Genomic DNA, 27771 nt, shown 5'->3' with positions numbered 1-27771 from the left:
ATGGACACCCATATTCCAATCTGTCTCCCTTCGGCCCTCCTCAAAGTAGCCGGTGCGTGTGCGCCTGCCCGTCCGACGGCGCCGGCAAGCAATTCGCAGCGCGGCGGGACCCTGCAGACAGCTAGGCTCTCGCTCAACCCGGACGCACGCCCCGCCCCGCCCACGACCCCCAAAGTTTGCTCCACCCCCGCCCCGCCCCCTCAGCCCCACCGCTCAGTCCCGCCCAGATCTGGCCCCGCCCCACCCCCGCACCACCGTTCTCCGGCCCCGCCCCGGAACCTTCCCTCCCCGCCCGCTTCGCCTTGTGCCCTCCACCGCTCCCAGGGCTCCGCCCGCCCCATCCCCGCCCCTCCTCCGCTCCCCAGGCTCGCCCAGCCCCCGCCCAACCCCCTAGGCCTCTACCGGCCACCGCTCCCCCGGCTTCAGCTGCGCGCGGCCCTGTCTCCATGGCAACGCGGCGTCCCAGGCTCCTGGCTCCAAACCCGGAGCGAGTCGCGAGCAGGGCTGGCCTTCGGTGTTTGCCCTTCGGACGGTCGGCTTGACAAGGCCACAAGCGGGTAAGAGGCACCGCGGCGACAGCCGGTCGCCCTGTCCCTAGCCCCACGTGCATCCCGACCCAGCCCTCACCCCGACGCCCCCAGAGGTTCCGGCTCTGGGGCTGCACCGCTGCCGAGGCGCCGCAGAAGTCTGGAAGGATCCGCGCAGCTGGAGGTGCCCCTCGACTCGGCTTCCTCCTCCCGCTGGGGTCGAGCACTGAGGAAGGGATGTTTGTGTCTAAGTGGGTGTAAATGATACCTGGGCGGTTCAGACAGGCGTGTCTACACCGCCACCCTCTGACCTGCCGATTTGTTCACGCTAGCTCCTCCCCAAACAATGAAAACAGCCGCGTCCCTTCCCAGGGCTTCCTGCTCCCTCCCTCAGCCCTCGCCCCTGCCCGACATTCCTTTACTTATATTTGGAAACAGCTTAATGGCCAATAGAGATGAGCATTCACTGTGTACTAGCTAGATATAACTTCCTCGGCCATAAAAACTTATGCAGAATTTGAACACATCGTTTGATCTCCCAGGCCTTGTATTCATCTTCTGCTAAACGAGGATCACTTCTATAGTCCAATCGTCAGCCTTCTATGAGATGATGAAATTGACTTGAAATTTCCAAAATCACGGTAGTGTTGTCTTTTGACTGTTCAGACTACTCTACACTGAGCCCCTGCAACATTTAAAGTAACATAGGGCGTAGTTATCAATTTATTGTTGGCTGAATCTGTTCTTACGCCAAAAGAGCCCCAGAAAATTGCTTTTAAAAAATAAGTCATAAAAGAACACTGAAAATGTCTTTTGATTTGTTTCATTCTCCTAGAAACTAAGTACAATGATCCCAAAGCCCAATTTGTTAATTTTTTTTCTGGTGGGTTTTTGTTTGTTTGTTTGTTTGTTTGTTTTTGCTAAAGTTGTTTGGGTTTTTGTAATCTCTAGTCTGGAAAACAATGATAACAACAGCATTGCTCTTTAAGTGTTAAGAGTTTACCAGAGCTGAATTCCAACACCTTTGTAGGGATTCCACTGCACCCACTCCAGCATTTCAGAGCTTCCTACCTACCCTCACCAACTGAGCTAGGACCCCAGTTTTTTCTCCTCTTCCTTTGCCCCATCCAGTCTCAGTTGTGCACTTAGACCTGGCTTCATTTGTCAGAGTTCACCTTCAGGACTGTCCTTGCTGCTGTAGGTAATAATAACAATAGTGATAGGAGAAGAAGGAGGAGGAGTTGTAGTAATTGTAATTCTAGCAGGAGATGTGCTACTATTATTATTATAGCTATTTATGTTAACCCTCACAATAACTCTGTGAGGTAGGGTGCCATTTTTATCCTCATTTTGCAGTTGAGGAACTGAATCACAGAGAGGTTAAGGAACTTGCTCAAGGTCACACAATTTGCTGGGATTGGAACATAGGCAATTTGTCTCCAAAATCTGGACTCCTAGAACTATATCATGCTGTAAAGGAAATATGTAAAATTTATATTTAGTCACTTTTAAAAATGAATGTAAGTAATGGATGATCATTGAAAGCATTTTTATATACATGTGAAGCTATGCTGTGAAATACCCTGTCTGCATCATATTACATCTTCCCCACCAAGCTCCTTGAGGATGGAGGATAGTGTTTAATCAGCTCTGTCTCTCCTTCTCATCACAGTTTCAGGGCCTGAGCTTGTAGCTGTCTATGTATTTATTCTTTCTTTGCCTATTAGAATACAAAGTAGCTTATAAAAACAAATAGCACAAAGCTATAAAATAATTACATACTTGGGATGAAGAAAAAATATCCTGTTTCCCAGTATGACAAAAGAAACCAAAATAAGAGGGTTTTTTTAATTTGAATTTTAAATTGGTAATTAGGTTGGTAATTAGGCCAGGCACAGTGGCTCATGCCTGTAATCCTAGCACTTTGGGAGGCCAACACTGGAGGATCAGTTGAGGCCAGGAGTTCCAGACCAGCCTGAGCAACATAGCAAAACCCTGTCTCTGCAGAAAAAAATTTAAAAATTAGTTGGGCATGGTGGTGAATGCGTGTAGTCCCAACTACTCAGTAGGCTAAGGCAGGAGGATCCCTTGAGCCCAGGAATTTGAGGTTGCAGTGATCTGTGATGATGCCACTGCACTTTAGCCCAGGCAAAAGAGCAAGACCCTGCCTGAAAATAAATAAATAAGAAAAAAATTAAAAAATAATAAATTAAATGTTGGTAATTCATTTTATGAAAGGTTTTTTTTTTGAAATCTGTGTAATCTAAATCGTGCTCACTTCAGCAGCACATATACTAAAATTGAAGTCTCTATAGTCCAGATAAAACCTATTTGGCCCTGTTGGCTACGGGTTAGTGAACACATACCTAGAGGAGTAGGTGTATGAGATGTTTACAGTACATTTTTTTTCAGGTGCTGAGTCTTTAAAATCCGGGGTGTGTATTTCAGTTGGCTCTGGACTATTGCCGTAGCCTCTTCACTAGTCTCCCTACTTCCAGTTCTCAGGTTTACCCTCCACAGAATTTCTTTTCTAAGATCTAATTATGTGATCACCCTTCAAAGCCTTGGTTTGCTTTTACATTGCCTCCTGGTTAAAGTCCTAAATCCTTAGCACATGGCAATTAATGACTTTTATAATTTGCTCCCATGTACATATCCAACTTCATCTATTGCCATTCTCTAACACATAGCTGAACTACAACTTTTCCTTCTATTGACTGACTTCTTGGTCTTAACTTGATTTAATGCCACCTTCATTCTGAAGCCTGACTCAATCTTGTTTCCAACTGCAGATAGAATTAATCTCTTCTCCCTCTGTGTTCCTATGGACTATGTTAATTCTAGCACTGTAGCTCTTATTACATGATATCAAATGTGTTAATCTTTTTTGGTTTTAAGGAGTAGGAGCTATATTAGTCAAGGTCTCTTTTGGCTTTAAGTGACAAAAACAACTCCGGTTTGTTTAAGCAAAAAAGAAAAATTAATTGGCCCATGGAAAAGGCAGAGGTTGAGCTGGAAACAGGGACTGCAACATCATCAGGGATGTGTATGTCTCCCCTTGCCCCATCTCTTCATCTTTCATCCCTGATTCTTGTGTATATTCTGCTCATTCTCAGGCCTTTCTTTCCCTGGGGGCTAGAACCATGGGTGCTGGGAGCTCTAAACTCATATTCTCCTACCTTTGTGACAATTCCACTTGGAAACATCTTAGAGAAAGTTGTGATGAACTTAGCTTGGATCACAGGCCCAGAGCTTGGTCCCATCACTGTATTAGCTTATGAATTACTATGATTAGTCTATCTTGGGATAGTACTGCCTTTGTGTTCAGGTGAGCTCGATCTGTTAACCAAATAAGGAGGAAGAGACTATAGGCAGACAATACCTTATTCTAAAGATACTTATAGGAATTACAACACTAGAGAAAATCTAAGAAACCCAGAAAACAGGCCTCAGAGCTGGATTCTGGAACTGGAAGGTTGTTCAGAGGCAGCTCTGTTGACTGGACTCCCTCTTCCTCTGTCTTTCCGGTTCTACCTCCTCTGCCTGCTGACTCTCCTTAGATACTTTACAAGGGCCAAAAAGAAAGATTTTGATTGATCCTGGTAATTGCCGTTCTCTCCGTTTGTGCAGTATGGAGAGTTATGTTGTAGCCCTTAGAGGGAAGCTTTTGGTGTAGTACTTTAAAACTGGGTCTGTGCCGTATATTTAGGAAGTGAGTACTTATTTCCCCTATAAGATTCTGACCTTCTCAAAAGCAGAGAATCATCTTTGTAGCCTCAGAGCTTAGCCCAGTTATATCTGATATACAGGAGGGGCTCATCAAATATTTGTTTTAAATAGATATTGAATATTGCATGCAAATTCAGAACTGTGGTAACTGTGTTATTCCTATTGCCTCAGGGATGGTTGAAAGATTATCAGGAGAGTCAGCCTATATTCCAAAAGCCAGAGGGTGCACTTGGTTGAGATTTAAAGGGATGGTTAAATGAATGTTGTGATGTTAACATTAACCATAATCAATAGGAATGAATATACAAGGTGTGCACCTACAGACCATTCTTTCTGGTTACCATGACTCCAATTTGAGCCAGTACTACTAGATGGACAGGAAAATTAAAGTGGCACAAGGCCATCATACTGTTTACATGCCTGTAAGAGATGGATAAACATAGAGATACAAATGGTATTGCAAATTTTAAATTGTCTTTGTTTTTTTAAATAGATAATACATTTATGTCATTCAAAGTTCAAGAGGTACAAATGGACCTAAAGTAGAAATCTCGCCCCACCCCAGTCGTGCAGCCATCCGTTTTTCCTCCCCAGAATCAACCAATATTATCAGTTTCTTTTCTGAAAGCATTTCCTTTCAGATATTTTTTACATATTGATATTTATTTTAAAAATGCTATTACCTATATAATAGGCATTCCTCATTCCGCTTGGTTTATCGGTGTCACTGCTTTAACTTTACTCGTGTTCTAAATTACTTTGCTTTTTCCCTGGAGTCAATGATCTCTCTAAACAAGTATCAGTACTTTAGGGCTTTTGTGGATTTTTAATTAATTAATTAAAAGCCCTCAGTGCTAGTCTGCTTGACTCAATAACAGTAAAGCCTCGTTTTTGTTTCCCTGAGCAATTTTAATCAGCCCCATAGGACATCTTCTCAGCTTTTCCTTTAGATAAAACGTCAGGTTGTTTCTATAGTGTCTCTTCAGTGTGCCAGGCTCTGTGCTAGACACTTTACCAGATTATCCCATTTAATCCCAATAATAATCCAGTGAACTTGGCATCACGGTGATCCCCATTTTTCAGATGGAAGAATGTAAGCTTAAAGTCATGTAGCTTCCCCAGGCTCACTTGGGAAGCACCAGAACTGGGATGTGAATCTCGTCTCTTTCATTCAAGAGCTCCAGCTCTTAAGTATTATTCTGTTCTGGCTCCCAAGGAATTCAATTTTATGAAAGGAGATTAAATGGACATTTCCTAGGTAATGATAAAGCCGGACCGAGCAGAACCAGGGTCTCCATCAAGGGCTGGGATCTGCCCGACCTAGGTTTTCTTTTCACCAGGTGAAAATGGGAGAATTATATGCACTGATGTTTCATCCAGGTGAAGGGTGGAATGTTGCAAACCATGAAGATCCTAGAGCTAGAAAGTAGGGGAAGGCTCTAAACATACAGGTGATGCTCTATGTGACTGTGGAGTGAAAATACCTCTCAGGAGAGGTCACCTCAGATTTCTTTTGTTAGGGTCTTAGTTCTTTATTGCATCGTTTCAGCTTTGGAGCTTTACTGCCCTAGAGAATCAGAAAAATCTTTCATTTGTCCTAGAGTTTGGTCTTCTACAACTGTTTTCCCCAACAGATTCCTTGCTGTTCTAATAGACTTTAGATAGATCTCTGTGAGCTTCTCAGAGGGATAATCAAATTAATAACATAAATAACGTCTGGCTTGGTCAAGGTTCCCCAGAAAGCAGTGCCGGAGCAAAAGTTTATGTACAACTGTTTTATTTGGGAGTGTAAGTCAGTGATGGGAGATGGATTTTAAAAAAGAAAAAATGCAAAATAATGACATTTCTCTTTTGTTGTCCACAGTTTTGGACCTGAATTTTGTATTCCGGAAATCCCTAGGTATGTAATAATAGTAACAATTTTTTTTTTTTTTTTTTTTTTTTTTGAGACAGATTCTCACTCTGTTGCCTGGGCTAGAGTGCCATGGCATCAGCCTAGCTCACAGCAACCTCAAACTCCTTGGCTCAAGTGATCCTCCTGCCTCAGCCTCCCGAGTAGCTGGGACTACAAGCATGCACCACCAGGCCCGGCTAATTTTTTCTATATATTTTTAGTTGTCCAGCTAATTTCTTTCTATTTTTAGTAGAGACGGGGTCTCGCTGTTGCTTAGGCTGGTCTCAAACTCCTGACCTCAAGTAATCCTCCTGCCTCAGCTTCCCAGAGTACTAGGATTACAGGCGTGAGCCACTGTGCCCAGCCAATAAAACAATTTTTAAAGTCTGGCTCAAAATGTGGGGACAAGTGTTAGAGAGGGGAGCAAGGAGATTGTTACTTATGAAAAATTTAAGTGTGGCCACTCCCATACTTGAAAAAAACCTTAACGGTTTTCTCTCTACTATTAGAATGAAATTTATTCAGATATATGAAGGGCTAAATTATAGGAAAATCAATCCTATAATTGGGTAACTTAGAAAGATAAAAATTCATAGAGAAAACATTATAACTTATAAGTATTAATAAACACACAAGAGAACTTATAAGTTAAGTATTATATTTTAAAATATATCTTTGGGCTTGGCATGGTGGCTAATGCCTGTAATCCCAGCACTTGGGAGCTGAGGCAGGAGGATCACTTCAGGCCAGGAGTTTGAGACCAGCTTGGCAATATAGCAAAACCCCTTTCTCTATAAAAAATAGAAAAAACTAGCTGGGTGTGGTGGCGGTGCCCTGTAGTCCCTGCTACTAGGAGGCTGAGGTGAGAGGATTGTTTGAACCCAACCCAGGAGTTTGAGGTTATAGTGAGCTATGATTAAGCCACTGTACTCCAGCCTGGGTGACAGAGCAAGACCATGTTTCTTAAAACAAAACAATAAATAAAATAAAATAAAAATTATCTGGATAAAATCAAAAGTACGTTTCTATAGTATGTGTTTAGAATACTTTATTAAAAATACCATGTCTTGAGTTATCATAGAAAAATGTCTCCTTGTTAGTCACATACATTCTAAAAGGTGTTTTCATAACACACAAAAAAACTGGAATGTGGCAGATAGTATAATTTACATATTGTGTTTTGTTTTTTTGAAGTACGGGAGAGCAATGGTGTAAATGTGAGCCAAGAAGAATTCATGATTTGTAGGGTCAGCTCAGGAGGAAAGGGGGTCCTTAGCTTGCTGTTGATTGTATTTGGATCTAGATCTAGAGTCTACGTCATACAAAACAAAAAAGTAACAGAGAATTTGAGTCCTATTTAATATATCACTTTTCTTTCAGGCAAAATTATTCCTATGTCTCTTTTTACATAAACTCCAAGATGAGATGGGGAGAAGGGGAAGGCTTAATTTTTCCAGATTTTTTAACCCAATTTCATAATCCAGAAGAATGATGTTCTACATTTAGGATGGAAATAATGCTAATAAATACAAAAACCAAATGTATACTTAATCTTCTACTGACAGACTGAATTCTGTGTTCTGTTTTATTTATATTTTAAATTTATACAAGATTTTAGAGACTAGTAAATATTTTGATTTTTGCAGGAATTATGTAGACAAGACAAATGCTGTAAAGGTAAGATCATATGAACTTTTTTAGGATGCATTGGGTCTATTTTACCATCAATTTGTAGAGTTTTTAAATAATTAGCTTTAGTATAAAATTACATTTTAGCCTAGCTAGTAGAAATGTTTATATAAAGGCTATGAATAATTATTTCAAATACCTCAAACTAAAATAATAATGATAATGCTAGTTTTTATTTCTGCTTTTATTTTAGGCACCAAAAAATAGACAGACTGGCAGATTGCTAGTGTTTGATCCAAAGGGTAAATGATTTATTACTTAGAAAGAATGTGTTTGACCGCTATTTTGTACTAAATATTAAGAAGAATATTGGAATGGTTGAGTGACTTAGCAATTAAATCCTTTGTTATATTGTCTATCTTTCAAAAAATCCTAAATATTTGCCAATTATAAATTTATGTTAGAGACATCATTGTTGATAAAATACTGAGGGTTTTTTTCCTTCTTTCAGAAAAAGTGATGATGGAACCAAATGAAGCAATGTCAGAGTAAGAAGATGTCTTTGATTGCACAGCTGATCTATCACATGCCTTTTAAGCAATTAGAACTAGATAATGCAACCATTTGTCACCCAATTAAATTTGAAAGGCCAGAAATGCATGGATTAGCACTTCAGCTTGTGCTTCAGCCAAAGCAATTGTTACTTAGATAGAAGGCCATTTAAAATGAAAAATGAATTTTGATAAAAATGTAGAGGTATAGATAATATTCACGTCCAGTTGTTAATGCTTAAACATCACATATTCTGTGTTTTACTTATATAATAATTTTCATTGCTCATTCCTATTTCCCTTTGATACTAGCTTATTCTTTCAGAATATCTCTTTAAGTGAATATTTTTTCTTTAAAATTAAGCAGAATCTCTATTTACTATGTGAGTCATTACTACTAAATAAAGAAAATAACTATCTCATTGAAGAAACTAGTATTAAAAAATCACAGTATAATATCAGTTTAGGAGTTAAATTTTAAATATCTGCTTTGTTCAAGGCATTGATTCTGATGACTTATTAACGCCCTTCCTGATATAAGCATCTCCTACTTTCTGAAAAAAAAAAAAAAAAAAAAAGCTATTATTTGTTCTATGAAAAATTACAGCTTGAAAGTTGAACATAAAAACACATATGTAGGGATTATTGACAAATTTGTAGGTACCATTCTGGTGGGATTCTTCTATTTAAATTTATATTGTTTTGGTTTATTCTGAATATTACTGGCTGGGAAAAATTCCACCTTATGCAATATATACTTTAATTTTCATACTGTCAAGGCTAAAAATGTCGACCTTGGCTCTTGATATATTATATAAATATAACACATATTTTATATTAAAGGGAAAGTAATATATAGCAGATCAATGGCAGAGGATTTATGTTTATTTCAATTTAAAGGTATAACCAACCAGAAGAAAAAGAGACCTGTTAAGTATATTAATTTACATATAATTATATGTATTCTATTACATGGTTGAAAATAAAAAAATCTAAGAAATGTTTAGTTGTCTTTGAGGGAAATATGAGATATAACTTTCAATAATAATAAAAGTTAATAGGTCATTGATGAAAATAAATCATTGTTGTGTCCATGAGCTACAATGTTCATATACTGTGATAAGCAGTGTTGGCACTAGAGCAACGGGTACTCCACATCTTGATCTATCCTGAGGTGGATAAAGCCCAGGAATAAATCAGATGTAGCCTGGGAGTGAGTGACTATAGGTTCTCTTGATGTCCGTAATAATTGCATCTGCCTATCAAACTACTTTTTGCAAGGTCAGAATGATCATGTTCGCTCTAATTTGCTTGCAGAGAAGAGCAAGGGTGCTTAGTGTAGCCAGTAAGTGTCACAAGTGTGTGGCTTTGTCACCATAGGTACCTCACCCAGAGTTGAAAGTAAACAGGGCAAGTCCTGGAAAAAAATAATAAAGTAATAAAATAGAAAATCCTGGAGGGCCTTTGCTTGGGCAAGAGCGTGACTGATCTGCAAAGCTGATACATTTTCTCAGTGTAGCTTCCATTCCACTCTCCATCCTGGGGCTGGCTTCATATTCTGACTGGCAAGTGAAATTTGCCAAAAGGCCCTTGCTAGTTGGGTTAGAGAAAACTAGAAGTTTTCTCTTCCCACCAGTTCTTCGCCTTAGTCTTCTGGTTCTCCACTCCAGTCCCAGGCACGAGTGTGTGGACTCCGTAAACCAGGAGTTTCAAACTTCTGGGCACACAAAGCCCACATTTATCATTTCCTTTTTTTCTCCCATAAATCCAATGTGTAAAATATTTTTGTCTATCCAACAAACTGCTTTTAATTAAAAAACTATTTTCAGTAGAAGTAAAATATACCGTTAGGTGCTGGACAGAGTTTTCTAGGTCTTGGGCCTTTGATCCATGGTTTTTTGGTCAAACTTTTAAGCAGACTTAAAGATGTGAGGGGAAAATGGCTGGAACAAATTCGCAGTACTCAACTCCTTGACTGAGGTTGAAAAATTGTATCTATAGGGTTTTTATTACATAATCATATGTTTTATCATCTTTTATAAACTGAATGATGACAGGCTATTTTTTATTCCCATTTTTACATTTTAAGTAAATGCCTCTTTGGATACAGACCAAGACTGGCAAGCAAACTTTATGCCTCATCAACACAAGTCTCTCTAAATGTAGTTAAGACATTCTCAGAAAAGTAAGTTTTAGTTAATTTTGTTTTTTAGGACCATGTTTGACAAGTATAAATCATTTTAAGACAAAGTTTAAAATATGAATCTCCTGAAAAAATTACTAATTTCAAATTTTGGGACATTTCCTAAATATACCAAGTGCTCTTCACATACTAAGGAGAAATCCTAAAACCTAGGTTATCTACATGCTAGCATAAATACGTTCCAGTGGAATATCTAACCTGACTAACTCTATAACTTTATTAAGTACTACATTAAATTCTTTCCATTTCCAAAGGATATTATTCCATAAAGTAAAATTTTGAATCTTTCCTCAGTTGTAACTGTATGTAAGTTGAAGTTAACAAAAAGAAATCTTTTAGAGCATAGTAGTTATCTGTTTTTCTTAAGTGGTTAGAGACCTTATTACCATAAATAATGTCACCTCAAATGGAAGTCAATAGATTTTAATTGAAGAGAAGGTTGAACTTTGGGCCTCTGATTCTTTGAAACTGTATATGAAAAAGACTACAGAAGTGAGCAAAAAAGGATTTAGATTTTACTGTTAAAATCATGATTTGATCAATTCTTACATAGATATTTTTCTGGCATGTTCACGGCTACCAAATAGTGAATCTTCAGGTCATTGAGTATGTTGGCTGCCCCTATGTGTGTTTCATAAAGATTATTAAAGGCATTTACAATTATTCAAACACCTAGAAACTGTACTAGCTAAATTCCCCTTTTTAGGGATATAACTTAGTGAATATATAAGTACCATATTTCATAGATTCTAAAGCACACTTTTTTTTCATATTTTAATGTCTCTTATAATTGATGTGATCTTAGACTTATATTTGGCAAAGTTTTTCCTTTTTTAGTGGTACATAAAATATGATATGTCTTATAATAAATAGATGGTATCTTAGATTCAATGAAATACTGTAATTTCTGGGAAGAAAAAAGGCATCAAAGTCCTTTCTTCTAGATTAGATACTAGAGCATATAAATTCTGGTAGTCACTTGTGTGGTGACCTTTGGCATAACAGGAATCTCATCGTACTGTAAACTGAACATTTCAGTGATTTCTCAACTTTTCGTCTGCAGAGTTTCTTCTTAGATGCTTTCTTTCACAATTAGAAGACTGAGGGGGCAGAGACAGAATAAATGTAAATCATCTTTGCTGTGCATTTTTCACTTCCAGAGAAGGGTTTTGCTTTAGTCATATATAGTAGAGAAGTAAAGATTCCATTCCCTCCCCATAGTAATAATATAACAAACTGGTCAACCTATTTGCTAAATCAGTGTACAAGACCACCAACTTTACTAATGTTTTAGATTTACATTTCAATGAGGGGAAAAAACAGAGCTACTATAACTTTGGGGAAAAAATAATACTTTACATCTTTTTATGTACTTCCATGCAAACTAGAAGTCAGATTTTTAAAACTTTGTAAAGGAGACATATTGAAAGATTCTTAAGACTTCAAAAGAGAGACTCGTGGTTCTTTTTCCACAAGTGTAGGTACCTGTCTTTGCAAACAGAGTGGGCCACGTAAGAATCCCTTGTATCAGTGCGTTACTTATTAACATGAAGTTTCAAGCTTAAAGGCTAAAAGAGAAAATTAACCCGTTTTTATTACAGTTCAACTACTTAATGAAAAAGGATATTTTATATTAGGACCAAGGATTAATATTACTGTTGGACTCTCTTTATAGGTGTAGCCATTAGCAATGGCAGGAATTGATTTATAAACTGTAAAAACTCAACGCTAATTTCCTTAGTTTTATTCCATCATATCATTATGATGTACCAAAGACATATATATAACTGATTACTTAAATGCTCTGTTAAAGAACTCTGGAAAGATTCTAAGAACTATTACATAATAACAAATGCTATGTTAAAATAGGATTTTAATCACCAATAAAAATTATTTGTAATGCTTTTCCACAAAGAAGGTACTACATTTTAGCTATTTAGTTTATGGTTGGTATATTATAGTGTGTGTTTATATTAAATGTAGTGTGTGTGTTTATGAACCATATAAAGCATTAAACAGAATTATGACCTAGGAAAATATTTTTTCACTATCTACTTTAACATTTAGGAAGGAAGTCTCTTCAAAGAATATTGAAAATAAAGTCTCTTTAAAGAATACTGAAAATAGAGTATCTTCAAAGAATATTGAAAATAAAGATATCTTAAATCTACAGTCTGACCTGTGGTCATCTTCCTTCTTAAAAGAAAGCACAGGTAATAACATTTGTTTTATTGAGTTGAGTAACTGTGGCTCAATTTAGCCCTCCTTTTCTGTGACCTTTGGGAGTTGACAACTCTGTACGTCTGGGGCAGGTCATGAGAATCAGTAGTTTCTCAAATTCATGTACCAGGTGGTTCTCATATGCAGCCAGGTATGGGATCCATGGACATACATTATGTAAGATGATAATGACCATGTATTAAATCCTAGAATGGATTAAAATACCTAGGAAAGCATTAACAAGTTCCATTCATTTAACAATTGAAAGCCAGACTGCCAGGCACTGGTTTAGAAGCTGTGGATACAATAGTTGGCAAAATAGGGAAAGTCCTTACCCTTATGAAGTTCACATTCTAGCAGAGGACAGCCAGCTATTAGAAATAAATAATAGTTGGCTGGTCTGAAGGTAGTGAGTTATCTCAGTTGATTGCTCACAATCAGTTACAGATAGAACTCCTCATTCTACTCTTTCCTCCTTCTCACTACTGGACTTGACTAGTCTAGGAGAAAAAAAATACACAAAAAATGCTCTGGTTTTTCTTCAGAACAAATAAATCTTTTACCTTTTACTAAAGATTTTCATGGCGAGAAACCGTTGTGAGTTGGTAACCAAATTTTTTGAGGCCTTGCTTAGGCAGGGCTAAACAAACAAAACAAAAAACCCCAAACACATACACACACTTAAATAAGTGAAACAGTTACAGGTTGGGATAGGTGCTATAAGGTGAATGAACAGCACCTGGGGAGGGGACTACTTCAGCTGTAGGGATCGGAAACCTCTCATGATGCTAAGTGTTTGTGATGTGAATGCAGCAGTTTCTGTGACATCACAGGATGTCCTTGTGAATTATGACCTTCCTCTGATGCACCAGTGTGGTGAGTCAGCGCACGAGCTGGCACACTGGAAGGTTAGGGTGGTCGTGAGCTGATGGAGACTGTAATTGAAACAGAAGCAGGTAGGTGGGTGGCTGAACGATGCAGCCATCGAACTCTTGGAAGAACTTGATATTCCTTTTCAGGGTAGCACTTTTGGTTTAGAGTCTGGAGTTTGTTTTAGAGTCAGCAGAAGTTTTAAGTTTTAGCTTTTTTCTTTTTTCCTCTGTGTTTTCTTAACATTGTCTTATCTGGAGTTCTCCTAGATGTCATCATTTTGTTCCTTCTAACACATGTTTATACATTGTTTAGAGTAGCTCATCACACTCCCATCAAAGAGGGCATCTCAAATGGCTTGGCAGGCTCTCAAAATCTTACAAAAGTTCTAAACACTGCCTCATTGATGTTGACAGAATTAAATAAGTTAAAATACATAGTGTTCAGAATATAACTTTGTTATGATGATGATTGTCACTTTTATGTAATATATCAGTTTCACAGATAATAAGATCTAATTTTTTCACAGATAAGATTTAATTTTTGAATTTTTCAATGTTTGTTGATTAAATTGTTGATTAAATTATGTGTATTCTGTTTTAGGTGAAGTGGACAAAGAGGCAGTCATTGCAAAGCAGGAGAAAAATAATGAATATTGCCTTCAGAATATTGATGATAAATTGTCAGAATCAGTAGATGATGATGATACAGATAATACCAGTGATGAAGATAATGATGAAGACAGTAACCCTAAAAAGGATACTTGTGCCCCACTAGAGTTAATGGCAGAAGTAAGTTTTTCTTGTGCATTATAATTTAGGAAACTTAAAAATATTGAAATAAATAGCCTTGATGATTAAAGTAATTAGTAAATATTGCATGTTCTCACTCTTGTGGGAGCTAAAAAAGTGGATCTCAGGGAAGTAGAAAGTAGAATGGTGGTTACCAGAGACTGGAAAGGGAAAGAGGGGGATGAAGAGAAGTTGGCCAAGGGGTACAAAAATACAGTTGGACAGAAGGATAAGTTCTAGTACTCAGTAGTGCACTAGGGAAATTATTATTTGGAATAATTTATTTTATATTGTAAAATAACAAGAAGAGAAAAATTATAATGTTCCCAACACAAAGAAAAGATAAATGCTTGAGGTGATGGATCCCAATACTCTGATTTGATCATTACACATTACACATTGTATACTGGTATCAAAATATCGCATGTACCCCCAAAATATGTATACCTATTGTATATCAATTAAAAAAGTATTTTTTAAAAATTAGCAAAAAGACCCTTACCCATATATAGATCCTTACCTGACTACTCATTGCTGTTACTATAATACTTTCATCAGGTTAGGGTAGAAAGAAGATCCTGGAAGGGACATATTGTATTCTAGTAACGCAGAGGCAGAAGTAAGAGAAGTTTTGGTACAAAACTCTGCAAGGACTGCTTTAAGGAATGCTTTCTACACACAGCACCATGCTGGTTGCTGGGGATAATAGCGATAAATCAGAGAGACATGTCCTTGCCCTTAAGAATAGGCACATATATAACTAATTACAATGAAATGAAATACACGCTAGTAAAAGTATTTATGAAGTTCTCTGGGAACAAGGAGGACTAAATGACTGAGGAGGAGGAATAAGGGAGAAGAGAAGCAGGAGGAACAAGGGATAAGAGAAGGATTTTTAGAGGAAGAAACGAGTGGAATCTTAGAAACTTGAAGGGAGAGGGAAGGATAGGAATTCATCTGGTAAATAAGTGGAGAAGGCATCTCTGGCATAGGAAACAACATATGCAAAGGCACTGAAGCTGAAACAGCATACTCAAAAATTGCAGAGAAACATTTACTGGTAGTTCTGTGGAGAACAAAGCAATTTTGCCTTACTTGCTGTGGTATCACAGTCTACCTTTAATTATCATTAATATTATAGAGCTTCATGTATATGGTAAGAACTTCATAACAGGACACTTTCATTTCTCCTTCCCATCCTTTGTATTATTGATGTCATACATTTTATTAATACTTCTATATATAAGTCCCACCATACATTGTTATTATAAAATCTTAGTCAATTATCTCTTTTAAAATGTCCTTTTTATTTCCCCACATGTATGCAATTTCTAGTGTTCTTCATAGCTTTGTGTAGATCCTAATTTCTACCTGATATCATTTTCCTTTTATCTGAACAACTTCCTTTAGTATTTCTTTTAATGATTCTGCTGGCAATGAATTTGTTCAGCTTTTGCTTGTCCGAAAAGTCTTCATTTCATCATTTTTTTTTTTTTTTTGAGTCAAGGTCTTATTCTGTTGCCCAGGCTAGAGTGCAGTGGTGTCATCAGAGCTCACAGCAACCTCAAACTCCTGGGCTCAAGTGATCCTCCTGCCTCAGCCTCTAGAGTAGTTGGGACTATAGGTGTGTACCACCATGCCTGGCTAATTTTTAAAAAATTTTTTGTAGAAACAGGGCCTCACTATGTTGCTCAAGCTGGTTTTGAACTCCTGGCCTCAAGTGATCCTTCTGCCTCAGCCTCCTAAAGTGCTAGGATTACAGGCATGAGCCACTGTGCCCGGCCTTACTTTCATTTTTAAAGAATATTTAGCTAGAGAATTCTAGGTTGCGAAGTTTTTTCCTGTGCTTTGGAAGGATGCTCCATCGTCTCATAGCTTGCATAGTTTTAGACAAGGTATCCACTCTTATTCTTTTTTTATTCATCTACATATAATGTCTTTTAAACATTTTTTCCTGTGTGCTATTATATTTGGCAATTGTATATGATGTGCCTATGTATGGTTTTCCTCATGTTTCTTCTGTTCATTGAGATTCTTGGGTCTATGAGTTTATGGTCTTCATCAGGTTTGGAAAATGTTCAGTTATTAATGCTTCAGATTTTTTTCTGACCTCTGCTTCAGATTTTTTCTGACCTCTTCATTTGAACTATAATTACACATATGCTAGACCACCCAGTGTTGTCTCAAAGGTCACTGATGTTCCATTTAATTTTTTTAGTTTATTTTCTCTCTATTTCATTTTAAATCATTTCTATTTCTGTGTCTTCAAGTTCATGGTCTTTTCTTTGAAATTATAATCTGCTGTTAATCCCATCTTGTATTATGTTTTTTGCTTTTCAGATACTCTATCATCTCTAGACGTTCTGTTTAGTTTTTTAATATTTATCCTTTCTCTCATCATCGTGTTCATATTTACTTCCGCTTTTGAACACATAACATTTATAATAGCTGTTTTAACATGCTTGCCTGCTATTCTATTATCTTTGGCAATTATAGGTCAGTTTCTATTAATTAAGTTTTCTCTTGCTTATGAGTTTTATTTTCCTGCTTCTTTGCATGTCTGGTATATATATATATATATTTTTTTTTTAGAGACATACTCTCACTATGTTGCCCAGGCTGGAGTGCAGTGGTAGGATCATAATAGCTCACTGCAGCCTCAAACTCCTGGGCTCAAGTGATCATCCCACTTCAGACTCCCAAAAAGCTGGGACTACAGGCATGCGACACCACACTTGGCATCTGGCAATTTTTTACTGAATGCTAGACATTGTAAATTTTATATTCTTAGGTACAAACTTTTGTTGTTTTTTTTTTCTTTAATGTTAGACTTTGCTCTGGGACCCAGTTAAGTAACTTGGAAGCAGTTTTCTCTTTTTGACCCTTGCTTTTAGGCTTCGTTAGGGAGGGTACAGGGCAGACTTTATAGTGTAAAGTCACTACTGAGGCAATACCCTTATGAGGATTCCCACCCTCCCCCCACCTCATGTTCTGTGTATTAGGAGGACCTTCCACTCTGGCTGGTAAGAACATGAGCTCTTCTCATCCCAGTGTAAAGTCCAGTGATTATTCTACTTGCTCATTCTAGTGATTCTTTCTCTAGCTTCCAATAGTTTCTTCATACTCACATGCAGATCGGTACCAGTCAGAGACTCATAGAGATACCTCAGCAGATTGCTGGAGCTCTTTGTCTTTGTGAAATTCTCTTCTCTTGAAAATTATAGCCACATCGGCCTCTCTGCAGTCGAGACTGTGTTATAGAGAGATCATTGGTCTCTATCTTGATTCTCTCCCCATGCTGGTCCCTAGAATATACTTTGTTTCCCTTCTCTCAGAGACACATCACTGTTCTGTGATGTCTGTTGTCCAGTGTCTGAAAACTGTTGTTTCATATATTTGTCCAGTTTTATGGTTGTTTAAAGAAAGAGAGTAAGCTGGTCTCTGTTACCCCATTATGGCTAAAAGCCTCAATTAGATTTTAGCACAAAGGAAAATACTTATGTACTTTCCTTCTTAGGTAATTTAATCCAAATGCTAGTCATAGAATCACACAAGGAAATCAGTCATATTTACTGTATTTTCTTCATAGTATAAAGTATGTATAAGACATTCTGAAACTTCCCTGATATCATAGGGTGCTTTTAAGAAGAATAAAAATTGATGCTCAGTGTTGGAAATATTTCACTTAACCACTCTTTTCTTTTGACTACACACCTAAATCATTCATGAATTATAGAGCATTCAAAGACCTTTATCTGCCATAACCAAACTCTCTGGAGTTCCTCATTTTCTTTCTTTCCTCTTTCAACATTTAATTATAAAAGTAATCCATTAATTTTCATGTAAAAATTCAGATAGTATAAGATTGCATACTTTCATATCTTGTGCTATGCATAAGATCTTTTGTTTTTACAATGCATTCTGTTTTGATTTTCCCAGCTTCTTATTTTGAAAATTTTCAAACCTATAGAAAAGTTAAAAGATTAAACAATGAACTGTATGGTCTTTACCTAGATTCACTCCTTGTTAACATTGTGCTACATTTGCTTTAACTCTGTCCTTTGATAGATGAGCCACAGATATAGTGTAGATGCATATGTTTGACTAAAACATTTGAAAGAAAGGTGCAGATATCATATAACTTCACCCCTAAATACTTGAGCATGGGTCTCCTTAGTTCATTCTTTAATGTAACACTATATCCTTATCACATCTGAGAAAATTAATAGTTATTTCATAATGTATGATACCCGAATTCAAAGCAAAGGAGCCTTTGAAATTGATTCCATGCTGCTTTCTTTTTCTGAGACTAGTATTATTAATATAATGCTTCATTAAATAGACTAGATGTTAGATGATAATAAGAAATTCTTGATTTTTTTAGATGTGAAAATAATATCATGATTGGGTTTTCTTTTAATATAAAATTAAATGATATTTATAAACTACTTTAAAATAATCCAGACAGAGGAGAAGAAAGAGTGTATGGTGATATTGATAAAGCCAGATTGGCAAAATGGTAATTTTGAAGCTGAGAATTGGGGATATGGACTTATTTCACTATTCTATCTACTTCTGTGTGTATTTAAATTTTCTGTAATAAAGAGATTTTAAAAATATAAGCAATAGCTGCATATTTTACTGTTCACATCCTCTGACTCTGATCAATGAAACTAAGCATTAATTACAAAAATAACTTCAACAACAAATCAAAACCACTTTAAACTAAAAGATATTCTTCTACATGATACAAAAAGTAAAATCAAAACTAAACTTACGAACTATTTGGAAAATAGTGATCACCACAATACTAAATATTAAAATTTTTGAAAAGAGCTTGCAGTTTCAAATGCTTTGATGATGATGTTTCAAGGAAGAATGACAATAAATGAACTAAATATTAATGCCCAGAAACTAGGAAAATAACAAAATAAACACAAGAATATCAAGAAAATGAATTAAAGGAAAAAATGAGTAATTCAAACTAAAAACCAAAGTAGTATGTCAAGAGCTGGATGTTTGAAAAAAGAGTGACATAGGTAAACCACTAGATATCATAATTAAAATGGAATAAAACCACAAGTAGGAATTAAAATGAAAATGTCTTAACCTTAGTCAAGAATAGATTTTTAAAATATAAGAATTCTTTTGCAAGTGTTGAACATGGCATTTGTTGATTAATATGTGAATAGATGAGAATTTTGATGAAATTAATGATTTATAGAAAAATCTCTAAAAGAGTTCCAATTTACAGTAGGGGGAAAAAAGAACCCATGGTAGAAACTGAGATAACCAGTGGAGAACTACTTTTTAAAGTGGTACCTGGGCATTTATCAAATATTGGGAAATATGTGAGAAATGTCTCTTTTATGTTACTCAATGCCCCCATCTCTTATAGAGTAAAACTTGTGTGCCTGCATGTGGTTCAGAATATGTCACACACAAGCAAGGGCAATCATCAAAGTATAGGGTTTTATTTTTAATAAAAGCTACTTAAGTAGCTAATAATTGAAGATTAGTTTAGTAAATTGTAGCCTAAGCAAAAAATATTTAAGAATATTTAATGCCATGGGGAGGAAAATGATAATCTATGGGTTTTTAAAAAGTTATTAAATAGTCCTAATTTTTGTAAATACATATGTGTTTATTTATGGAAAAATACTGAAACGATATACATGAAGATATTAAAAATAAACATCTCTAGATGGTAGAAAGGTAAGTGCTTTTTAACTGGGGACAGAATGTATTTATTTAGCTTTTTAATGTCCTACACAAAAAATATGTATTACTCTGTAACAAGAAAAATATAATAAAAACAGTGAAGGCAAAACTGGATGATATATAAGAGCAATGATGGAAAATATTGAGTCTACATTTTTTTCAGCTAAGTACTGTCATGTAGTTACAGGCTCAGTTTACAAATGAAACCTGTATCTAAACCAAAGGAATATTACAATAAAGTGATTAATGTCTTCACTATCTGTGCCGGTTGAATCAACCTATGTATTCTCAAGTTGTTCTGTAGTACATACATGGTGTGGCTGCCACAAAGCAGAGCCATTGTCATCCTCATCGTTGCTATCCTTAGTCCTTAAAGGTCCTTGATTAATTGATTGATTATAGATTCATTCCTGGAAAAACACGTATAAATGTTAAAAGCAAAATAATCATTGATAGAAGATTTTCTAGGGAGTTTGTAATTGACATTTAAATTCTCTCTGAGACTACTTAATCTGAAGAGTTTATTGTTTTCCAGTTCCTGAGAGCAGAAATGGGCCGAGACTACCACCTGGCAAAAAAATTATGTCAGATGAGTAAGTACAAAATATTTTCACATTTTCCAATCTTTTCTTTGTTTCTTAAAATAAATTCCATAATATGTCAGATGGTTTGATTATCATAAGTCTAGTGAATTCTCTGATAATGTCTCAGTGATTCCTTGATAGAAAATTATGTTGATTGGTATAAGGACCAATTTCGACTTCTAGAGTAACTTTTAGTGGAATAAATTAATGTAGACTAACATAGAATGATTACTACCACTGAAAAATAAGTTAAAGTCTTTACCCTCATGATAATGGGTTAGTAGCTTTGTACCTTTAGTTTCAAAGAAGTGTCAGGGTACAGCAGTCAAAGCTTACTTAACATGCATTTATTCCACAAATATTTGAGTGCATTCATGTGCCAGGCACTGTTCCAGGCACTGGATACAGCAGTCAACAGAACAGATAACACTCCCACATTTATGTCTGGTGTTGACAGATAATAAACTAATTAATAAATAATGTGTCATTAATGATAGGTGCTATGGAGAAAAATTAAGTACGGAAGAGGGAATAGAAGGTACTGGGAGAAGACAAAGCAGTTTTAAATAGGATGGTCCAGGAAGACCTCACTGAAGGACTGGGGTAAAGGCTTGAGGAAGTTGAGGAAACCAGCCACGTGGTTATCTGGAGGAAGAGTGCGCCAGGCAGGATGAGTAGCAGTGTGCTGTGGTGGGAGTGTGCCTGGTGGGAACAGCAAGGAGGACAGTGTGACTGGTGCAGAAGGAGCAGAGGAGCATTGATAGGAGGTGAGGGCAGAGAGGTTATGGTCAGGGGATTGTCATATTGCATAGAATCTTTTCTCAGTTTAAGGGCTTTCCTTTTTCCCTAAGGGAAGTGGAAAGCCACTGGAGGCTTTTGAGTAGAGGAATGATATGATCTACCTTATTTTTCTTTTTGTCTTTGGATTTTAGTGGTTTGACTTAATGTTCAAAATAATTGTGGTTTTCTTTGTATTTATACTGTTTGGGAGGTTTACCGAGTTTCTTAAATCTACAGGTTGGTGTTTTCATCAGCTTTGAAAATTTCTTGGCCATTACCTCTCAAATACCACTTCTGCCCTATTCTTTTTCTCTCTCTTCTCTTCCTGGGTCTCATAAATTAGAATTTTTTTTTTCATGGTGCCCTACATGTATCTTACACTCAGCTCTGTTTCTAAAAATTTCTTTTTATTTCTATGCTTCAGTTTGGATATTTACTATTGACCTGTTTTTGAGTTTCTTTATGCTGTCTTCAGCTGTGTCCAATCTGCTGTGAAAACTATTCAGTGAGTCAAAGATTGTATTTTACAATTTTAGGATGGCATTTAATGATTTGAAAAGATTCTAGTTCTCTATTGAAATTCAACTATCTTTTCAACTATTTTGTCCATCTTTTCCTCTAGTATATTAGTCATAGTTATTTTAAAGGAGAAAATTCACCAGGCTCAGTGGCTCGCACCTGTAATCTCAGCTACTTGGAAGGCTGAAGCAGGAGGATCACTTGAGGCCAGGAGTTTAAGACCAGCCTAGGTGATATAACGAGACTCTGTCTCAAAAATAAATAGATAGATACCGATTACAGTTTGATCATTCATATTTTCACTTGGCTCTAGGGCTTCCCATCTGGCATCCAGGTGCCCGTAGGTTCTTTTCTCTTTGCCCGCCTTTTAAAAAATTTGTGTTGGGTTCTCCCAAGAAATTTTGTCTGTTGGCATAGCTTTGAATTTTATCTGTCTTTAACACGCCGTTTTTATATAGTCCTAATGTTTCCTTACCATTTTCCTGCTGTCTCCTGCACAACTGATATCTCTGCTCAATAACATTTTCTGCCAGGCAGAGGGGCAGCCTAGAAAAGTGGTTTTTATATGGAACTGAAAGTCAGGAGTCCAAAGTACTTTTCTCCGTTCATGTCATGAATGGCTGTGAGATGTCCAATCTAGCTATTTCTTGATCACTTCACCTGTAAGTTGGAAACTTGTGGCTCAGTTTCCTCAGGGCACCACACTTCTGCTCTCAGGCAGCCCGAGAGTCTACCCAAAGGACATTGAAACCCTGGAAGACTTACTTCATAAATTATAACAATTGCAAATGGTAAAGAATAATGGCTTGAAAACCAAAATCATTCTCATCTTTACAGATCTCATGCAAATACAGATGTACTGTATCTTCAGAAAAGACAGTTCCTACAAGGATTTCTGTATTTTTTTTTTTTTTGAGTAAAATAAATGACCCTTTCCTATTAGTCTATAGAATAATTTTATCTAGGGGTAAAAAGGCTACTTCCTACTCATTTGTATTCATTTTTCCATTTTGTAATGTTTCTGGGGTTCCTGCTCTGTGCCAGGCACTGCCATAGGGATTTAACTGTGAACAAAGTAAGCGCTCTGTGCCCTTGCATTGCCCCCAGCCTGAGGAAGGTAGAGTCCCATAGGCAGCAGGACCCCTGCCTCTAAGCCGCAGCCCTTCAGCCAGAAGAAAACACCCACTGGATGCTTGGGAAGGAACCATTCCTGGAGAACTAATAATAACCAACATTTATTCAGCACTCACCATGTGCCAAGGACTGGACTAAGTAAATTATATATGTTATCTAATTGATTAGCCAAAATAGCCCAGTGTGATAGACAATATTATTACAGATAAGGAAACTGAGACACAGAGATATTAAGTACTTTCCCCACCATGACCCAGCTAGACAGTGGCAGAGCCAGGATTCACATCTGACAATCTCTCTCTAGAGTCCCTGTAGGCTCTGCTTCCCTTATGGAGCTCAGGTTGGGAAACAACCCCTAGAACACAACTGCATGTGCTAGAAGCTTCTTTTAACTCTTTACAAACCCTGCTAGCCTGCTAAATAAGAAGAATTTTTCATTCATCACCTAGATATTGCTGGGATAAGTTTCAAAGCAGATACCTTTCCCTACTCTGAAAATTGACAACTGCCAGCAGTTGTTAAACCATCGGGGTAGCTAATCTCATGCTTCAATCTCATAGGGTAATCCTAATTCTGACATGAAATTTTCTAAACTGTGTTCCAAGGAATGTAAGTTCAACATTTCTTAATAAGTGTTCCACCAAAAATTATTCCATTGTCAAATAAATTTGGAAAACCACATTCTCCTCTCTATAGGTTTCTTTTTTTATTTGTTTGAGACATGGTCTCTGTCACCCCAGCTAGAGTGCAATGGTGTCATCGTAGCTCACTACAACCTCAAACTCCTGGGCTCAAGTGATCTTCCTGCTTCAGCCTCCCAAGTAGCCGGGACTACAGGCATGCACCACCACATCCAGTTAATTTTTCTACTTTTTGTAGAGACAGGGTCTCGCTCTTGCTCAGGCTGGTCTTAAACTCCTGGCCTCAAGCAATCTTACCACCTCAGCCTCCCAAAGTACTAGGATACAGGCGTGAGCCACCACATCCAACTTATAGGTTTCTTCATAGTTATGAACATATTATGGTTCTGTAAAATTCTGTGATTATTCCTTACTATAGCTTTACCTGATTAATTTCATTTAACCTAGTTTCCCAAATATATATGAAGAAACTAATATCTAAAGAAGCAAGTTGGAGAAACCCTATTCTAGAATGAAGCTTAGCCTCAGAAAGATTTAGACTATTAATGATAAATATAAGTCCAACTTAAAACTTATGAAAAGGCACTTTTATTAGAAACCTTTCATGTATGTGTAATGATGCCTAAAATACCGATAAGATCCTTAATTAAAAGCAGCTTCTAAGCAGGCACACAGTCATGCTACCCCAGACTGATGATAAGTTGCTAGTTATGCTAGTGGATTAGGAAATAAAGTCCTTGGTTTGGTGTGTCAGAATGAAAGCCAAGGGTGGGGACCCACGAGCCAATGGGGTCTAGTCCAATCCACAATTATCTCTTACTCTTAGTCAGATGAAAAACACACTTGATGTTTCAGTGCCCCCTGGGGGCCACCAAGATATTGAACAGGAGTCACAACATTAAATGGATGATGTATGATTATGAATATTCTGCAAGGCAGGTAGGAAAAAAGAAAGGGGAGGCCGGGCGTGGTGGCTCACGCCTGTAATCCTAGCACTCTGGGAGGCCGAGGTGGGCGGATCGTTTGAGCTCAGGAGTTCGAGACCAGCCTGAGCAAGAGCGAGAGCCCATCTCTACTAAAAATAGAAAGAAATTATATGGACAGCTAAAAATATATTTAGAAAAAATTAGCCGGGCATGGTGGTGCATGCCTGTAGTCCCAGCTACTCGGGAGGCGGAGACAGCAGGATCCCTTGAGCTCAGGAGTTTGAGGTTGCTGTGAGCTAGGCTGACGCCACGGCACTCACTCTAGCCTGGGCAACAGAGTGAGACTCTGTCTCAAAAAAAAAAAAAAAAAGAAAGAAAGGGGAGAGATCAGTAGAGAAAAATCTGGAAAAAAAAAAAGTCCAGAAAACTTGAAACAAAAGGTGTAAATCTTTCTAGCCTCTGGAATGGTGGTAACATACCAACAAGTCTAAAAAATTCTATTGGTTGTTATCCAAAAGAAAAATGACACAGTCACATAAAGGATCAACAAAAAGGAATAGATGGTGCTAACAAAAAAAAAAAGGATTCAGTGAAGAGGGGAGAACATCTTTAGGCAGGCAATGACTGGAGTGTAGACAAGGGTTAAAGTTGTCAGGATGAAGAGAAAGAAGTAACATCAGTTTCCCCTATTTGAAAAATGTGAAAAATGGCATCTCTTCCATGGAAGAAGTTGCATTAAAAAAATGCACTGTTCCTTTGTGTTCAGATGAGACCTTTAGTAAAGAATGTCATGCAGACATTGGGTGGATGAGATGAGAGGAAGGATTAACAGACCTCTAGGCACACATTCTTCTCATTGGCAAAGTCTCCACATTTTGCAGGATTTGTATTAATACCTTCTTTAGGAAATGATTATATTCATGAAACACTTTGGCTCCTGGCCTAGGAGGGAAGCCATATCGAGGTGCTGGAGATTGCATTCTTTGGGTAAGAGGTAGAAAATATAATATAATGAGGATCATTTCTCTTACAAAGCACCGAATATAAGTTGAGTGTTTTCTCTATTTGCACTTAGATATACCTATGATATAATTGTCAGTGTTTATAACTTGGTACATTTTCATCTGTTATGATTGACAGTTCCAATCTCATTCTAAGGAGCCTGTTTACTGAAACACTTTGAACATTAATAACACAAATTCTGTTGTCCATTTTCAGTCCTAATCTACGAACCAGAAAATCCTGAGGCCAAGGAGTTTTTGGCACTTATTGAAGAAATGTTACTGATGGGTAATTTTAAAAATTGAAATTCTTTCTTTCTCATAACACTATAAGCAGTCGTTCTTTAAAAGCCCATTATCCCAAGAGATTGTCAAAATGTACCTTTAGGAAGTGGTTAAGAAAAAGCTAAATGGCTGTCTTAAATGGTGTAGTGAAACAGCTTGTCCTCTGTGGGCTGGAACCGCCCAAGCAGGGCAGGCTCCGTGGGTACCAGGCATCAGGTACTGACAAGCAGCACATGCCGACACCCCCCGTGGTAAAGGAGTTATCCCATAATTCCAAGGAAATCCAATAAATACCCTCTAAATTACCCTAAGCCTCACTTCCTCTTACTCTATTTAAGAATTTCATTGACAATAGTATTAAATAAAAGTTATTTTTATAGACCTGTGTTTTAAATTAACCTTAAATTCACAAACATCTACATGCCAATAAGAATATGTTTCTTCCTTACACTACCACTTTGATCCTACATACAGTTAGCAAAGTTCAGCTCAGCTCTTATGTTCCAAATATACATATTCCTTCGTAGAGGGAGGGGCAAGGAGAATTATGATTTTTTTCAGAGTGGAAATATTAAGAAACATTTTAAGCAATCCTCTTCTTTTCTGTGACAGAGAAAAGTCAGAATCTTAAGAAAGATGATGAAGATAGCGAAGAAGACAGTAGCAGTGAGAGTGAAGAAGAAAGCAGCGAGGACCCGAATGACGAGAGTTCTGATGAAGGTGAAGATGGGTCGTGAATGCTGCTGCTATGGTTTAAGCTTCATGTATTTTCATTAATGTATACCACGCAGATATAAAGAAGAGGGCTGCATTTTGGTCTAATTGTTCTTTATTTGGTGCAAAGTTCTCCTAAATTATTTATATTTTTGCTTGAGCTCCTTCCTAATTTTTAGGCCTTAGCACGATGTGAGTTAGAGAGGAGAAGAGTCGTTGAAAACACTTACATAGCACCATGTGCCAGGTACTGTTCAAGCTGCTCTACACACGTTAATTTATTTAATCTAGCAACACTGTGAAGCAAGTACTGTGGTTATCCTCATTCTACAAGTGAAAAAACTGAGCCACAGGAGGGTAAGTAGTTTGTCCAGTGTCATACACATATTGATTTCTAGAACCTGGATTTGTACATGGACATTATGGTTCCAGAATTCATACTTTTAGTCCCCCATAAATGACCACCACTCCAGGTGCTCTTATATAATTTGTCTTACGTTCTTTATAGCATGCAGCAGTATCTGAAATGCTTATTTAATTTTTTTTCTTTTAATCTTCTCCCTACCTGCCAGAGAATATAACTTCCATGAGACAGGACTTTCTCTTTTTCCTCATAATATCCCTAGCAACTGAACAAGTGTCTGGCAAATAATAAGGCACATATACCAAAGGAATTAAATAAATGAAGTGAAAGTTAATGAAAATATTTATACTCTTTCATGAAACATTTACAAAACTATACACTTTTTATGTATCAATCTACATCATTTTGCTGACTTTGTATTCCTTGATGAATTTATGCCACCTTCCAATTAGACTATACGGTAACTGTCTTAGTAAGGTAACAGAATACCTGAGGTTGGGTAATTTATAAATAACAGAGGTTTATTTAGCTCATGGTTCTGCAGGCTGGGAAGTTCAAGATTGGGCAGCTGTATCTGGTGAGGGTCTCATACATGGTGGCAAGCAGAAGGGGAGTAAGTGTGTGCATAAATAACACAGCGAGAGAGGAAGCAAGAGAGAGGAACCAAGGAACCCAGACTCTTGTTAAC

General features: G+C 37.2%; 1 protein-coding gene and 1 non-coding gene across 2 annotated transcripts; both read left to right on the top strand.

Moving 5' to 3' along the window:
• On the top strand, positions 1 to 26742 carry ERICH2 (glutamate rich 2). The gene is made up of 11 exons (XM_069465293.1): positions 1 to 148; positions 233 to 557; positions 7797 to 7827; positions 8033 to 8081; positions 8291 to 8327; positions 10420 to 10515; positions 12601 to 12746; positions 14227 to 14414; positions 20671 to 20728; positions 25938 to 26009; positions 26618 to 26742. The coding sequence occupies exons 1-11, from the start codon at positions 1 to 3 to the stop codon at positions 26740 to 26742; spliced, it is 1275 nt and encodes a 424-aa protein (XP_069321394.1).
• Positions 13279 to 13395, top strand: LOC138387685 (U5 spliceosomal RNA). The gene has a single exon (XR_011233947.1). It is a non-coding gene; the product is annotated as a U5 spliceosomal RNA (small nuclear RNA).
• Positions 26743 to 27771: the final 1029 nt, after the last annotated feature.

This window comes from Eulemur rufifrons, chromosome 1 (genome assembly GCF_041146395.1).
Source record: "Eulemur rufifrons isolate Redbay chromosome 1, OSU_ERuf_1, whole genome shotgun sequence".
Lineage (NCBI taxonomy): Eukaryota > Metazoa > Chordata > Mammalia > Primates > Lemuridae > Eulemur > Eulemur rufifrons.
The sequence above is the reverse complement of the archived record's forward strand: the minus strand, read 5'-3'. Positions and strand labels throughout refer to the sequence as shown.